The sequence below is a fragment of the Trichomycterus rosablanca genome, chromosome 8 (assembly GCF_030014385.1).
Source record: "Trichomycterus rosablanca isolate fTriRos1 chromosome 8, fTriRos1.hap1, whole genome shotgun sequence".
NCBI lineage: Eukaryota > Metazoa > Chordata > Actinopteri > Siluriformes > Trichomycteridae > Trichomycterus > Trichomycterus rosablanca.
In genome coordinates, this window is record NC_085995.1 from 3,847,560 (window position 1) to 3,866,055 (window position 18,496).

Sequence of the window (18,496 nt, forward strand, 5' to 3'; positions counted from 1 at the left end):
CATTTTACTCTTTATAAACTCGTTTAGGCCGTAAAACACCCAAATTTGTGGTAATTTTAAGTCATTATTTTAGGTGCGTATTTGATAAACTTACCTAATATTGTGTCGCCAGAGAGAATGACTCAAGATGATCAATTATACCAAGATTACAGATTTTATTCGTAAGTGTCTTGACTCTAAGCGGAAGTTGGAGGCAATTTTAAGGGTAAAAACGCTAGTTTGTAGCACACAGGGCGGAGGCTGGATCATTAGTGTTACTGTGGATTAAACCAAAATGTAAAATGCGCAATGACGCGGAGCCGCTAATACGCGGATACACAGAGACACGAGTGATGGATGAGCTATGATGTAATAGGATGAAATCATTTTGTCTACCTACCGTAATAAAGGCCACACAGAGAAGACATGAGCGACGCAGTAAAGAACACAAAATCAGACTTAATCCACCCTGTTACCCTCCTCATTCAGCCCGGGTGCAGTTTAGGTTCATGGCCAGAACCTCCAGCGCGCAGAACGAGGAACATATGAACGCAAACGCTTCCACAGCGCCATCAGACTTCAGGCGCATGTGCAGTGCAAACCACATTCCACAGGACGGGGTGGTGGGAGAATCAGGAGGGAGGTTTGAACAGAGGAAAAACCGGGTCTAATTTAAACAGAAACTGCCTTAAATGTGTAAATACATGTACAGAAATAATACAATTCAACGCCATTATTGCATCAAATAAGCAAATAAAAATCTGTGTCAATTTATTACATTTTTAAAGCAATTGTGTAGAAATTTAGCAAATGCTTTTATCCAAAGCGATTTACAGTCGTGACAGTATACAATATAAGCAACTGAGGGTTAAGGGCCTTGCTTAAGGGCCCAGTAGTGGCAACCTGGCAGTGGTAAGGCTCGAACCGGCAACCTTCTGATTAGTAGACTAGTAACTTAACCACTAGGCTACAATACAACAAATTACAGAGGTGAAACAACTACATTTTTGTTGCCTTTATCCAAAGCGACTTACATTACAGTAAACAGTCTCAGCAATTGAGGGTTAAGGGCCTTGCTCAAGGGCCCAACAGTAGCAACCTGGCAGTGGTGGGTTTGAACCAACTTTCTGCTTACTAGTCCAGTACCTTAACCACTAGGCTCCAACTGGCAGCAATCTTTCAGTGGTGGGGCTTAAACCAGTGATCGTCAGATTACTAGCCCTGTATCGTAACCACTAGGCTACAGCCCTTAAATTAAGTACATTTTCATTAAAGTATTTTTCTGTCAGTGATTAAAGCTATGAAGAATTAAGATACCACTCTGACAAAGCTTAACATACAACAAAACAAAAATAATTAAATAATAGTAAAATGATTTTGCCAAGTAAACACCTGTAGTTTTTTCTTTCACATGTAAACTGAGGTGTGGGATTAATTATTGTTTAAAATTATAGAACAGAAAATGTGTGAGAATGTGAGCAAATAATAAAATGGACTATCACACACACAACCTACATGGACAACATGGACTATCACACACAACCTACCTCATGAACATTAAAATGGAACTGTATATCCAATGACTGCTGCTATGCATATTTGCACCTTAATACAATGTAAACAACTTAAAAATAACTTAAAATAACTTAATGCTGCTATATTCTTAAATTGCACAATTTTTCTGCACCTTAAACAACTGCTACTATGTGCCTCTTTTTACTACCTCAGTTTACTTTTATTTCTCTTTTTACTCATTGTACATAAGTTCTTATAGTTTAAGTTTATATTTAAAAAGTTTTTATACTAAGTTTTTATTCTGTTAGTTTAATTTTGTTTTATGTATAATACTTATTGACGTTTGGAGGACGTACAAAGTAAGAATTTCATTGTACAGTGTAACTGCTGGTTTTTCTGTGCACATGACAATAAAACTCTTAAAATTTCAAAGTAATCTTTACATGAGGGAGCTTACATATAATTAAAAAAAACAAGTAAAGTTGTGATTTATACATTTATATGATATCTTTATAAAATATTTGTAATATTTAACGTGTAGCTAAATCATCAATCACTATATGAAGACGTTAGAACGTTAAAAGACTGATGAACTAGATGATAGCACTTGGTCGCCACCTACTGGTGAGAACTAATACAATGTACTGACGTCTGGTTTATTTGTTTCAGGACGTCTTGGGTCACCGAATTTGGTGTCCAAAGTAAAAGCATACTTATATTGTCATCATTGCACGTTTTTTGTCCCTTTTCTTTCTTTTATTTATTCTACATGTGAGTAACAGGAGGAATAATAGCAACCCAACCATGACCCGTGTTTTCTTCAGGCTTTTTTCTTTCAGAAATGTGATAGTTTGTTTACAATACTTTTGTAATTGTTGTTCACCATTTCCTTCAGCTTTAAAAAAAAAAATAAGAACAACAATACTAGACAATTCAACCTGGAATAATAAAAACAAGGTTTTAAAGTAGAAGAGCTTTGCATAAGGGTTTGCTGCAAATTTAGTGCAGACTTTCTATGTTTTTAATAAATTAACACTGGAATTATAATAAAAAAAAACACTGAAACATTAAACAATTGATGTACACAAGAAGATGTTTTCTTTTGCAGCAAATAGAAAATTCATTGCAATACTAATATTAAGCTCAATATTAACCAATATGGATACTAAAACGATACAGGTCCTTAAGTAACCCAGCTAGCGTTTGTGGGCTAGCAAAGGACTGATGTACCTCTCGAGTTTGTGTCCTGTGTTCATGTGAATGGTTTATGGTAATTCATTCTTTTATTTATCATTTTTTTTACCAACCTTAATAAGGACTAACCCCATCCAACCTTCCCTCTCTCAGATACAGCCAACTGTGTATGTTCAGTGCCCTGGCAAGCTGGTAGCACTACTGACATTCACCAACCTCTTTGGCCTGGTCAGAATAGTGTTTGGTAGGTGCAATGTAAGCCCTGCACAGGGCCGTCCTTAGTTACTAGAGGACCTATGTACCTAGAGGACAACCATACAGATACAAAGAGAACATGCAAAACTGTGCTCATACATTCATTAACCTTGCAAAATTATTTGCAAAAACATTTCGAATTCTTACAGACATGACCAGAGGCAAGACTCAAACCCAGGTCCTCAGGACCCTCTTGCTGTGTGTCATTGTGCTACTGTTTATTCATTCAGTTTCAGTAACTGATGCATCCTGGTCATAGTGGTAGTTGGTCTGTCTGGAATCTCATTATTACAGCTTAAAGATAACCAATACTTAAAGATACTGGAATGATATTCTAACCCCCCCACACGTGATAATCAAAGCCAGGTTTTCAGAGCTGAACCTGTATATGTCAAAATCAGACACATTTACCGTGTAAAACTCAAATCCAATCCAAATCCACTCTCCTCATCAGGACCTCAGGATGTATATGGATATTTGACTATAAACTTGGACATTTAGTTAAAAATGGACATTAATACATTTGTGGCTACTCTTTAGTGAGGACTTATCACAAAATTATATTCTCTGTTGGAATTTGTGCCCATTCAGTCAAAGGAACATTTGTAAGGTCAGATACTGAAGTTGATTAGGAAGTTCTGGCTCCCACGTCTTAATGGACCTCACTTTGTGCCCAGGGACATGAATGTGGGGACATGAATAAAACTTTCTGAAACTAAAGCTTATATTTTAATAAACTATGTATGTTTTTAGACACCTGATAGTAATTGGTACTCAAAATTCTTAAAAATCGTAGGTTTCCTTATATCTTACACGCAGTTACAAAGATCTGCCAGTAAACGTCGCCAAAATACAACAGTTCAGAGGAAAAATCTCAGCGTAGCAGGACACTGTAAACTCATTTAATATTTTTATTTAATACCACATCATATAAATGTATTTCCATATTATATTTACCATACAATTTATAATATACAACAGCAATATTTGGTCTGTAAACCCACAGAAACAACATAGAATAATACAGTCGCCACTTGGTAAAATCTGATCAAATTAATCAGTATAAAAAAGAACAACAACAAATAATTTATACAAGTGGATTTAAAATTGCTTATAAACTGAGGCACCAAAGTGACCAGCTGCCTACATTAATCATAAGTGCTACATGAAAACGTGACATCATTGAGTTTTTTGCTAAACTTCATTTTCTGCTACTGATGTCTGTACATTATGTTTGGATTTGATTATAATTCATTTAAAATTATTACAAGAATTGTTTTACATTTTACAACAATAAAACATACAATTTGCATTTTAGACAACCAGGCCATCTGAATCCCTGGGCATCCGGCGTAAAAACTGTGCCAAATCGAGGCGGATCGTGATCCGCCGAGAGCCGACCCCGCAGCCGAATGGGACAAAGGCCGAGGAGGAGAAGACCATCTTAATCCCTGACCAGCACGTAGTACATCTCTGTGTGGTTTCAATTTGCCTGTTGTGTGTTCAGTGTGCATGCAGTTCCAGTGGCAATTTTCTTCATATATCTTACTGGCAATTTACACTAAAGTAAAAAAACAAGTAGGCTATATAAAGGCAGTACTGTGATTTTTAATTATTTCCACATCTATTCTTTACCTCTGATTAAATGACTGGAAGACATTTGTACAGAGCCCCCATTTAAAAGCCAGAACCTCAAAGCTTGTCTGAAGTTTGATACTGATCACATAGTCAATGAAAACTTCAGAAAAAAAGTTTAGATAAAAATGATTAGAACAAAGATAAAGGGTTATTTAGCTATAATGATCAAACGTGTGTTTGGAGGACAAAAGATGAGTCATTTGAACCCAACAACACTGTACCTACTGTTGAGCATGGTAGTGCCCCCTTCCCTGAATTTAGTTTTCCATATTACAATTATTTTGCTGCTTGCACCACACCCACATTATCCGAGGAGGCCTAATGACTACCCATTTCTGATGCGTGTTGAGTCACTGGCCGCTTCTTTACACCAGCCAGCAGTGGATTCTCACAAAGAGCCCTACGGAGGACCATGCTATGCCCGATGTGTTCCTCCATTCCTTGTGAACTCAAATTTATGACTGCCATGATTAACACGTCCCTTACAGGTGTGTGTATATGTGCATGTGTATAAATCTTGATCCTAACTACGGGTGACAAGAATTTACACCCCTAACCATCACACAGAAATCACAACCTGCCAATAATAATGAATTACAAATTTAAAGCAGCAGTATGAAGAATCTTGTGTACACTTATAGAATCTAAACAATCCTACATACATTTTCCTACCATTTTCCGTATCTTTATGCAAGCAGGCACCAAGATGACCACCCACAGTTTGACTTTCTTGATCGTAACACTGAGCTCACCTAATTGCACCACTCATCCTACATGTTCAGCCTGAGTACCCAGATGCAACTGTCTCTTCACTTATCAGTTTGGTGCATCCTCATCATCATCATCATCATTATTTTCTACTCGGGTTTATCTGCACTAACTGACTTCAACGGGTTCCTCTGAATGCTTGGAGATAAAGTGCGATTGCGCCTATAGCTGAAGGAGCTAACCGATGCCTTGCGGAAGGTGGACAACCGGTGACGGAAATTCTCTCCGGAGAAGAAGTAGAGCATTGGGTCAAAGCAGGAGTTAGCAGCTGCCAGGCAGAGTGTGATCACCACTGACTTTTGTAGATAGATCCTCTCTTTGCATGATGATCCGTTCTGTTTGTGCAGGTGGATGGTACGCTGAACATGGTATGGCAGGAAACTGATCAGGAACGCCAGCATGACTACTACGATCATGCGGATGGCCTTTGTGCGTGTGTTGCGCTGCTTTTTCACTGTGTTGGCATTGCGCAAGAGTGCCCGAACAATGCCGGCATAGCACAACAAGATGACCAGAAAGGGCACTATGAAGCCCACCACCAGCGACAAATAGTTGAGCACCACTAGCTTGGTCTGGCCTTTAACATCCTCCGGTGGCTCAAAGCACTTGGTCTTGTTAGTTCTAAGGTCTTTGTGCTCACCACGCACCAGGAACGGTGAGCAGGCTGTGCAGATAAAGACCCAAATGCCAGCACATACAATACGTGCCCGGCGTTCTGTGCCAAGCTGAAGGTTCTGGACAGGGAAGACAATGGCCAAAAAGCGTGTGAAGCTCATGGCCATCATAAAGTAGATGCTGCAATAGAGGTTAACATACAGTGCGTATGAGCTGATCCGACACAGGAAGTCACCATAAATCCACTCGCCCTTGTTGACGTAGTAAAGAACCCGCAGAGGCAGCGTGCACACGCACAGCAGGTCCGCCACTGATAGGTTCAGCATGTAGATGTGAAAGGCAGAGGACTGGCGGAAGGTCCGGATGAGTACGAAGAGCGCAAAGCCATTACCCGCCAGGCCAAAAATGGTGATGATGGAATAGGAGGTGGAGTAGACCTGGTTACGGAAGTCATCGATGGTTGTGTTGCACTCGGTGTTGTTTAGCTGCGCCATCTTAAAGAAAAAAAAAAACATAATGAGAATGTATTTGAGTTATTCAGCCTCTTGTTTTGGATTGCACATTAATTCACTTATGTTTAGTACTGGCTCTGTTCTGGTCAACATCACAGTGGGCCTAGAGCTTCAGGTCAGGTAACACTGTCTGTAAAGTAGGAATAGAATAGAATGCCTTCATTTGTCACATGTACAGTATTTAATACAGATTTATACAGGATTTTATACAGTACAACGAAATTCTTTCTTTGCATATCCCAGCTTGTTCGGAAGTTGGGGTCTGAGCGCAGGGTCAGCCATTGTACGGCGCCCCTGGAGCAGACAGGGTTAAGGACCCTCATGAAAAACTCATGAAAATACTATTTCAGAATAACGTCCAATGATAGAACGGTGTCTTTGAATAGAGATTTGTCTCTCTATGCAATATACTTGACCATTCACATTCAGGTATAGATCAACCATTAAGCTGAATTTCACAAAATGTACAAAACTGATGAACTTTCACTCGTAAATTTGCATCTGACCAGAAGGACAACTGATCTGCTCCACTATATTAAACTTAAAATGGGCAGGGCATACATAGATAATACAGTCAGGCGTCTGAATAAAACTGATTATGCTGTGTAAATGTTTCTTATGTTTGTCTTTGTTTGCATAACTATTACCTTAGCCTGCTAACTATGACTCTGACAGGTGAAACAGACAAACAACAAACTCCCAGTTAAAAAAAAAAACACCTTTGCAAACCTAATACGTATGTAAGACCTAATACGATCCCCCAAATGAATTTTAGGGCATTAACTTACATTTACAAAGCATGTAAACATAAAATGTATTCCCTGGTTACAAGTTAGCAACAGTTAAAAAGCTATGTCACAACTAATCTGCTACCTGAACCAGAGATGTTCACAAGTCACAAAATACGAGTCCGAGTCACGAGTCTTTAGGCTAGAGTCCGAGTCAAGTCACGAGTCTTTAGGCTAGAGTTCGAGTCAAGTCACGAGTCTTTAGGCTAGAGTCTGAGTCAAGTCACGAGTCAATATAATATACAAAGAACATATATTGCAAGTGTAGCGTAGAAATAAACAAATAATATGTAGTTTAGATAAAAAAACAACAACAGATTAGCGACTGTATTTTGCCGCTTTACTTCATGCCATTACTTTCCTAGGTACCAGTTAAAAGCTTAAACTGACATTTTGTTTTCATTGCAAATCACGGCACAGCGGCCAAAATCCCAAAAACAGCAATAAATCCATAATACTGCTTACAGAAAGCGGTTCTTAAAATCATCAGCACCAATTTTGTAGGAGCGTTTCATTCACATTATCTGTTACTGTGAAGTGCACTACGTAGGGAATTCCACCATTTTAAGTAGGGAACGACGCTTCATCACTTTGCAGGAAGCTGGAACATTTACCCATTGCGTGTGTTGCGGGTTAAGACGGCCGAAGCGTTATTAGAGAGTCGAGTCTGAAGTCGCTGTGTGTGACTTACGTGTGACTCGGACTCAAGTAGCAGACTCGTGTCCCCATCTCTGACCTGATTCTGGTAGTTTGATGCGTTGATGAGAAAACAGATGTTAGCTGCTGCTTCAAGTGTTTTTGGATGAGAGCTTGTTTTTCCATTACATTCATCACTGATGGGAATTACTGAATATTTGTCTCTGGCTGGCTGATGCATGATTACATTGAGACTGAGATCTGAGCATTCTGTCAAAGTTTAAATACAGTAAAATCTTTTTAAAGAATGACATGTAATTTTGCTTAGATGCGAATGATCTGTCAACACAATGTTCTCATGTCAGGAGTAATTGAATTTTTTCAGGAATAATTGCATTTTTGATGGATGCCAAGAACATCCATGTAAATGCAGCATGTGTGAATGTGACGAATGACCAATTAGTGCTGTTTAATCCAGACTAGTACACATTACTGAACATTTTCTATACTGTTTACATGTTGGACACAAAATGTAGTGCACAAAATGAAATGAATATTTTAAAGTCATGTATTAGAGTTTGGTTACATTCATGACAGGACAGGTAGTTACTGATTACACAAGCTTCATTTTAAGATTCAGTTTAAGTTCAATGTCAAACACAGTCATGGACAATTTTGTATCTCCAATTCACTGCACTTACACATCTTTGGACTGTGTGAGGAAACCCACGCAGAAAACCCAGGACCTTCTTGCTGTGAGGCGGAGCCACCCAACACTAGCATAAAATATTTAAATTTACACTTACATTTCATTAAAAATCATTTAAATAAGTAAAATTTGAAAATAAAAGGTCTATCAGAGCACAGCAGGTAGAGCAGGTAGCGGCACCACACTGCACCATGATTCGAAGCTGTACTTTAGTCACCCTTAGACACTTTTAGTTTTATAAGTTCCTTCTATGTCCATGTGGCTTTTTTGCTACACTGGTTTTCTTCCACATAGCATAACATCATTGGCTACTTAAGCTTGTTCCTAGTTTTGAATAAATAGCATAATAATAGTCTCATTTCTTTGTACAAGCATCGTTTCATGGCCTATAATAAACAATACTACAAGTATACTACAAGCCAAACTGACAAAATGAGTACAAAGTTTGTAACCAAAGCACAGAATCCATTGGTTAGGGTGCTACAGTGGCTTGGTGGGTAGCACTGTCATCTCACAACAAGAAGGTACTGGTTTGGGATCCCAGGTGGGGCAGTCTGGGTCCTTTCTGTGTGAAGTTTGCATGTTCTCCCCGTGTCCGTGTGGGTTTCCTCTGGGAGCTCCGGTTTCCTCCCACAGTACAAAGACGTGCATGTGAGGTAAATACAGATACTAAATTGTCCATGACTGTGTTTAATATTAAACTTGTGAACTGATGAATCTTGTGTAACGAGTAACTACCGTTTATGTCATGAATGTAACCGAAGAGTGTAAAACATGACGTTAAAATCCTAATAAATAAATAAATAAATAAATAAATTCCTCTCACAGCCCAAATATTTGTAAATCAGGTGAGCTGGAGATACAAAATTGGATGTGACTGTGTTTGACATATAATTTGAACTGATAAATCATGGGTAACCTGTAACTACTTGCCCTGTCAGGAATGGAACCAAAGTCGAAACACCAAACACCAAAATGTGTTGGTTATGTTTGCTTCAACCCGCATAACTGCGACTTCTCTTTACAAGTGCATATGATGTAAAGACGACGTGAACAACCTGAATTACTATTTGCGACAATATAAATAAGTTTATTTTATGTATTGTTGGTTCTAATCTATTCAACCTAAACACACTGTTGTGTGGAAGTTGTGCGTTTGCTGGATCTGATGAAGGTTTAGTCCGTTTTCATTTCGTTCTTTACACACAAGAACACGTTTGTCGGAGTTTTACTTCAGTTTTACTTCATTCTAACCATCCAAACATTTACATCTGTCTGTACAGTGCAAATCTGCAAAACACATCATTCAAAAACATCAAAGACTTCATGCAAAGATCAAAAGAGACGAACCTCTGAAGTGTAGATTCTTCACCTGCATGTGCATGCGCAGTGATGACCACAGCTGACCGTTTCTGTTTAGTGGTTCGTCCGGTCCGAATGCGCGGTCAGAAAATCTTCTTCAGTTAGTCTGAGTTAGTAAATGAGCTCCGGGTCCGAACAGATCGGATTAAAGCACCGCCTGCAGCCCAACATGAAACGCGTGTCATCGTAATACATCACAAACACCACGTGCTTCCCTCTATCAGACCAGCAGAACGATTAAACATCTGCACATCTGCATTTGCATCTGCATGTCCTAAAGTATGCAAACACTTATTAGCACATGGTTGATGATGGATGGCACAATGGAGGTAAAATAGCTATTGAAGTGTTGCGTTCCTCTTGCGTAAGTAATACAAGTGAAGAATACGACCTACAATATTTAATTTATTAGGATTTTAACGTCATGTTTTACACACTTTGGTTACATTCATGACCGTACAGGTAGTTACTGGTTACACAAGATTCATCAGTTCATGTTTAATGTCAAACACAGTCATGGACAATTTTGTATCTCCAATTCACCTCACTTGCACGTCTTTGGACTGTGGGAGGAAACCGGAACTCCCGGAGGAAACCCACACAGACACAGGAAGAACATACAAACTCCACACAGAAAGGACTTGGACCGGCTCACCCGGGGAACGAACCCAGGACCTTCTTGCTGTGAGGCGTCAGTGCTACCCACCGAGCCACCTTGCCGTCCTGACCTACAATAAAAGTTTATCATGGGTTACCAGTTAATAAAGCATGTTTAGATATAAAAGGTCTTGCTTCTCTGATTCAGTCTAAAACTTTCCTCACAATTTCCGAATTTACTACATTTTAGATCAAATCATGCACTGGATGAACAAGCAATATATTCACCTTCACAAACAGCTTTAATCTGGTCTGAGTCTAAGGGCTGAATATTTTTATACTGAATATTTATACTGAAATAACCCAGGTAATCAGGCCCCCAATCAACGAATTGATTGATTGCCGCCCACTGTATATTTTGATAGTTAATACAGGGTTTATCATACTTTCAGTACATCCAGCCTGTACTGTGAACAGCCCTTGTCCTTGTGTCCACTTTCTTCTCAGCCATTAAAAACCTGGCAAAAGTTTAAAGCAAATACAAAATTCCAGAGTCAAATAAAGATTAAAAAGGAATCTTAAGTAGTAATAGGAAAATAGGGAATAGGGACGCTTTTGGGCTTTATGCCATTAAAAGGCTTTGTTTGTGAATGACTAGTCAAAGTTCACAAAAACAACAGAGTATTAATCTTCACTATAGTATGTGGACACCCTCTCTAATTAGTGAGTTTAGATGTTTAAGCCACACCTAGTGTTAACAGGTCTAAAAAAGCAAATATATACAATAGATTACATGCTAGATTACATTGGGACAATCGTTTCAAAAAGACCCCTTCTTGTTCACCATGACTGTGCTCACGGTGACTAAATGAGTAGCACTGTCGCCTCAGAGCTAGAGGGTGGGGCAGTCCAAAGAAGTGCAAGTGAGGTGAACTGGAGATACAAAATTGTCCATGACTGTGTTTGATATAACTGATATAACTGATGAATCTTGTGTAACCAGTAACTACCGTTTCTGTCTTGGATGTAACCGAAGGGTGTAAAACATGATGTTAAAAATCCCAATAAAACAAATAAAACAAAAAACAAACCATGACTGTGCTGCTGTGTACTAAGCTCTCATAAAGAAACACTAATAGCCCCGACCTAAACCCTAATGAACAGCTTTGAGATGAATTGGAATGATGATTGCGAGCCAGGTCTTTGATCCACTATACTGACCGAATAGGCACAAATTTCCACAGACAAAACCAAATCTCTGCATTGTGTACAGCCTTTATACAGTGAGTTTCATACTGATGTGTTATGTGTCTGTGATGCTTCCTGTCAATTTAATTTGTTTTATATTCACATTCTTTTGTTTTTTAGTCTCTACTTGCTCAAGTTTTGGATGTGTGTGTGTCCCTGCACCTACATGAGCATTGTCATATGGAACTACAGTGAAATGACACAGTTCTCTAGAACATCACTGTATGCTGATTTCCTTTCAATAAAACTACAGAAGCACAACCGAACCAGTAATAAGCGGTGCAGACTATTGTATTTCCTCCACCAACATTAGTCATGTGGTAGCCAGCAGCTCTCTGCTTGTACTTGTTAAACTCTGTGAGTATCTTATATTTACATTACATTTACATTTTCGGCATTTAGCAGACGCTCTTATCCAGGGCGACTTAGAGAAGTGCTTTCATAGTAAACATTACCTTACTCTAGTTTAAGTAGACAGCAGTACAAGAACACAAATCTGCTAAAACCTCTTTTTTTTCCAAGAAATGAATAAGAATAAGAGCGTTAGTAAGTAAGTAAGTAAGTACAAATCAGCTTAAGTGCCTAGTAAAGAGGTGATGAAGGTTTTTAATCATTTTTTAAAGACAGCAAGAGACTCAGATGTTCGGACAGAAAGAAGAAGTTTGTTCCACCACTTGGGTGCCAGTACAGAGAAGAGCCTTGATGCTGGTCTTCCTCGAGTCCTGGGTGGAGGATCAAGTCGGGCGAGACCAGTGGCTCGGAGGTAAGTTCTTCAACTTATGTTATGTTCTGTTCTTAACTTTGTGGCAACAGTTTGAAAAAAGCTTTCCTGTTTCTCCCCTGCACAGCAAACTTAGTCTGGCACAGAACCAAGACAGTAAGAATGTGCAGTTGAGGTCATGTTAACCAGTAACACAAGTACACAAGGAAATTAGCAGGTTTTAAAGCATCACAAAAGTCAATGTTCATTATAATTCAAACAGGAAACAGTGAAGAACAAACACGGATGAGTCCGACACACCTTGAGACATGATCATGACATGGTTCTACACCATGTTCACACACACTCAACTTTACTTTATTTTCAACCCAATACAAAAGCAAAGACGTGTCAATAATGTATTTATATACCACCCCCACCCCAAAGTAAGAGTTACCTCAAGAGATTGGAGTCAGTCTGTGGGAATTTATATTGCAGTTTTTGTATCTAGAACTAGATTTCTTTTTTTATATAAACTTTTCAGAAATATATTTGCCTTTCCCTAATTAATTGCTAATATATTTATTGATATGCAAAAAGAAATACTTACTTCTTAATCTCTATTTATAATCAGAAAACATTGTGTCTGTAAATGTGAAGTGGATAAGTGTACTAAAGTACACCAACACAAATGATTAAATACTGGGTCCTAAAACCTTACTGTGACACTTCATTTGGGTTTTATTTTTATAAGTTGTTACCTTTCCACATATCACTTTAAATCACTTTAAGTGTAAAAAGTCACATTCATTTATAGATATTCAAAAAATGATTTCCTTTTCATGAAGTTGAACTCGTCAAAGTCAGGAACAAAGGGGAACTCTTTCTAATTCTCTATCCAAACATTAATAATGACATATATGTATACTGGTAAACGTAATGGCATGTATATGTGTGTGTGTTTGTGTGTGTGTGTGTGTGTGTGTGTGTCAGTTGTACCCTCAACCCCGGACAGAAACACAATAACACAGAAAGTCATGAAGTATCAAGCTGATTGAAAATGCTCAGGATGGTTTGTGAGCTGTTAAAGAGGCTCTGGGGTCTCAGGGACCCCAAACAGAACACAAGCGTTAATATAAAATAACCTACAGCTTATAAATCAAGTAAAGTAGAAATGCTGTACAAGGTACATGGAACAGTGGTCTCAGAAAGAAAATATAAGAAATAAAAGATCAAAGCACTGTGCCCTGCTGCTGATTCTTCTGCTGATCACTGCTCTCATTGCTTTGCTATCCTTTCATGAACTCACTGCAATACAGAGACTCACTATTACATCTGGCCCTTATTGTGGGTTAAACAGTTATATGATTTCTGAATCAATTTAGTTACATTATGCTCTTGGCTCTTACAGAAATGATGCTTTAGTTCGTTGTTGTGGCTAAACACTTAAAGTGTTTTAGCTGATGGAAGGATGATTTTTATCATATTCATGGTCTAAAGTGAGTGGACCCATAAAATTACATCCGTTTACATCCATTAATATGGAGTTGTTGCCTGCTTTGCTGATATATCAGCCTCTTCTCTGGAACATTCTCTGCAAGGATTTGTGTCTGCATAGCCATAAGAGTGTTAATGAGGTCAGGTACTGATGTTGGGTGATTACCAGTCAGTACAAGTCTTTAATAAGCTAAATTTAAAGCTACACTCATGAAACATTTGGAGAAGTTAAAGCCTTGGAGGCAGAAACTAGTTTAAGCAAGCAACAAACAAATGAACATTTTGTAGTGTAAGTGGCCTCACCCAATACGCCTTCATGGATAGTTTAATTAGTTAATAAGCCAAATTCAACTCTGTAGTCACGATTCTGGATAATGTTCCAAGCAATTTCCAGGAAACACCATGTTTAGGAGTATTCTTATTTGTTTTTCACTTCCATGTTTTACCACTTCTTTATCCTGGTCAGGGTCACTTTGAGTCTGGCTTTCCTGAAATCCCTGGGCGCAGTGCAATAACACACCCTGGACCGAGCGATAGCCCTGCTAACTCTGATTGATGATTATTTCTACAACATCAAAATCATCATCCAGGTCATCATCTAGCATCAGTGAATCTGCATCCCAAGACTTTAATTTATTTATACGAGATGCTAACAATATTACTAGGAAACTGACCCCGAAAATTAAATTATTGTACATTGTCCATTTCTATAATGTGCCTGCCGCTAATGGCTTATATTGGATAGCTCAGAAAAAGTCACACCCATTCACTCCCATCAAAGTTTCACCACAAACCATGGTCAACTCATTTCACTCCACAGTTGTAGGAGCATGACATTTACGTTTATGGGATTTAACAGAAGACTTTATCCCAAGTAACTTCCAAATGTAACAACATTATCGGCCCAAGCAATTGAGGGTCAGGGCCCTTGCTCTGGGGCCCAATAGTGGCAACTTGGTGGTGGGACTTGACTTGAACCAATTATCTACCAATTATTAGTTAATCACTTCAATCGCTGAGCCACCACTGACAATGGGATTGGAACACATTTGTCGACTCCTGCAAAAAGCATGATATACATATAATTTCATTTTCATCAACCGCTTTATCCTGGTCAGGGTCACAGTGAGTCTGGTTTAACCAGGAAACACTGTGCGCAACCTGAACAGGCTGCCAATCCATGGCTTCACCCAACACAAAATTGCCAATTGTGTCTGTGCCACCTATACACCCTGATATACATATTGTGTAAGTTTGTATTAACTTAAATACATTTTTCTGTGTGTTCAGGTTCAGCTTTTCAAAAGCCTGAACATTTTCCTAAGCTTACAGCCACAAAATGTCTTAATTATCTATAGTGTAGGTTTAAGAACACCACTCACATGGCTTCCAGACAGCAGAACAGCTACGGCTGTTGCACTGTCGTGCAAGAGAACTCACCACTGCGTCTGTTTCAAATCCAGAAATAGGTTAATCAGATAAGATCAACGCAGACACTTACAAAACGACCCCATACAAACAACAAGCAAGACTGAAAGTCAAAACTGTGCAAGATGAGAGTAGAGATATCCACCTTGAAGCAACCTGTGTGCTGAGTTTACATAAAAAAATGGGTCCAGCGCTGGAGAAATCAGGTTACCACTTAAAAGGTATCAATACATCTAATCAACAGCACTAAGTATCACTTTGATAAGTATGACAACATTTCCAGTATGATGTCTGTCACCATAACCATAATGAACCAATACATATCCAATACGCACACACACACACACACACACACACACACACACTATATATACACTGATCAGCCATAACATTAAAACCACCTCCTTGTTTCAACACTCACTGTCCATTTTATCAGCTCCACTTACCATATAGAAGCACTTTGTAGTTCTACAATTACTGACTGTAGTCCATCTGTTTCTCTGCATGCTTTTTTTTAGCCTGCTTTCACCCTGTTCTTCAATTGTCAGGACCCCCACAGGACAACCACAGAGCAGGTATAATTTGGGTGATGCAGTGACACTGACATGGTGGTGGTGTGTTAGTGTGTGTTGTGCTGGTATGTGTAGTATGAGTTTTTAAATACCGTGTCCACTCACTGTCCTCTCTATTAAACACTCCTACCTAGCTGGTCCACCTTGTAGATGTAAAGTCAGAGACGATCGCTCATCTATTGCTGCTGTTTGAGTTGGTCATCTTCTAGACCTTCATCAGTGGTCACAGGACGCTGCCCACTGGGCGCTGTTGGCTGGATATTTTTGGTTGGTGGACTATTCTCAGTCCAGCAGTGACAGTGAGGTGTTTAAAAACTCCATCAGTGCTGCTGTGTCTGATCCACTCATACCAGCACAACACACACTAACACACCACCACCATGTCAGTGTCACTGCAGTGCTGAGAATGATCCACCACCCAAATAATACCTGCTCTGTGGTGGTCCTGTGGGGGTCCTGACCATTGAAGAACAGCATGAAAGGGGGCTAACAAAGCATGCAGAGAAACAGATGGACTACAGTCAGTAATTGTAGAACTACAAAGTGCTTCTATATGGTAAGTGGAGCTGATAAAATGGACAGTGAGTGTAGAAACAAGGAGGTGGTTTTAATGTTATGGCTGATCGGTGTATATATAGCACCTTATTTTGTCCATTTTCATCATCTACTAAATAAAACCCATTCTGTACAGTGATATTTAATTTTGTACTGACTTACTGAGAATACACTAGAAGTTACAGGCAGGAATGCTTTAGCTTGTGCAATCGTTTTGACCCAGACTTTTCTGATTATGATTTAAAGTCTGAGAGCAAGCTTACATGCCCTGCACCCTGCTTATGGTAATAAATACTCATCCCTAGATCATGTACAACAGTTTGACCGGACTGAACACTGCTGGAAGCTATTTTAGAAGGTTCAGTTGTTTGTACATAAACATGTCATTTACATAATCATGTCAACTTAACAGTCAGCACAGCAGCTCGCAATAGTTCAACACTAGCACTTAAACGCTTTTACATATCCCTGCTTGAAGTGCATCACTTTTTAAACAAAATACCTTTTATTTTCCGTCAACTCTTTATGGATATGAGAGGACACTTTCCTAAAACTCCCAATCTTTAGTCTCTAAGTTTCTGCAAAAGTTTATGGGCACATTAAGTTGCACATTTAAGGAGAAAGAGATCCGAGATAGAGAAGCATCAGAGTTAACACATCTGTAGGTCAGACAAAAGTGGTGGAAACACATCAACACATGCAGTATAAATAACTGTTTCCAAATAAGGACAGACCTTATCTGTTTAGTTCAAGTGTCAGGGCAGAGTGTAAAATGCAAAAACAGTCTCAGAAGGTTTAGTAGCAGATATTTTTCAGCAGATGCATTAGAAGTATCAGCAGGGCTCAGCAGGGTATTGTAAATCTAACTGGTTTGGTGGACAGGGGACAATCTTCATTGCCTTCAACTCCAACTCTAAAACAGATTATCTTCCATTTTAAATCAATCAACTAGTAGAGTACTAAACAACATGTCAAATAATTAGGAAAATAACAAACAGTCTTTGTGGCATAGGTGTATAGAAGTACATGGGAGGGAATCTAGATATTGAGGAGTGATCCTAAGATAGTGAATTTCAATGTAAAAATCCTTTTTTTTGGGGGGGGGGGGATCTGGGGGATGATGATACCTGTATTTGGTTGTAGGGCAATGCTGGACTTTACAATCAGCGTTAGTATCTTTGGGTTTAATATAACTAATAAGCTTCAGTGCTAGCTAACTGAGAGGACTCTTTTAGGATTTAGCTTTACAGTCTGCAAATTTAAGGTGTAACTTGTCACTAAAACTGGTGGCTTTAAGCGTATAGACTGGTTTTAAGAAATCCTGTGGTATTGCCTTGCACTTCGCCAGCACAATGGATGCAAAACACCCGACTAAGCCACTCTATCCGAAATAAATATCTTTCATAGTTTTGTGCATTAAACTGTCCAAGAGGTTGGCAGGTTTTAAACAGTTGTCCTTATTCCAAGTGCTAGAAGCTAGGCCTGTCAAAACAAGCTGGTTTCAAATGAATTATAACAAAATGCTAACTACACTACACAAACAGCATTACTATGTTTACTATGAAATAAAGAGGGAAATTGACATCCTGGAGAGAGAGTGATAACAATGTTTGTAAGAAGAATGAAGGTGTGATAGAGTAAAGCATCTACACAGTATGGACACTGTATTAGGAGTGATGTTTACTGAGGTATTACTGAAGTATAAAAACATAAAACACATTCACTGACTTGTTTGGGAAAAGAGACACATACTGGAACACAAATGGAGATGCCAAAAGTATATGAACACCTGACCATGAGCTTGTTGTACATCCTTTCAAACACTGAAGGCATTAATATAAAATCCCCAAATGCAGCATCCAATCTACTAAAAAAGCTTTTCACAACATTTTGGACTGGGTCTGTGGGGGAAATTCCACCCATTCAGT

The 18,496-nt window shown here is 38.8% G+C and overlaps 2 protein-coding genes across 2 annotated transcripts in view; both read right to left on the bottom strand.

The window, feature by feature from the left end:
• LOC134319297 (fibronectin type-III domain-containing protein 3A-like) overlaps positions 1-537 on the bottom strand; it is a 32,045-nt gene extending 31,508 nt beyond the window's left edge. The window contains exon 1 of the mRNA XM_063000386.1: positions 380-537. The gene's annotated coding sequence lies outside the window, so the exon portion shown is untranslated. The remainder of the gene's footprint in view (positions 1-379) is intronic.
• Positions 538-5,241: 4,704 nt separating this feature from the next.
• On the bottom strand, positions 5,242-10,059 carry cysltr1 (cysteinyl leukotriene receptor 1). The gene is made up of 2 exons (XM_062999711.1): positions 9,960-10,059; positions 5,242-6,458 (listed from the first exon to the last, which is right to left on the bottom strand). Exon 2 carries the CDS (start codon positions 6,456-6,458, stop codon positions 5,439-5,441), a length of 1,020 nt encoding a protein of 339 aa, XP_062855781.1. The 5' UTR covers positions 9,960-10,059; the 3' UTR covers positions 5,242-5,438.
• Positions 10,060-18,496: the final 8,437 nt, after the last annotated feature.

Excerpts from the sequence above, each read along its gene's own strand:
- cysltr1 (XM_062999711.1), bottom strand. The coding sequence starts at position 6,458 with ATGGCGCAGCTAAACAACACCGAGTGCAACACAACCATCGATGACTTC.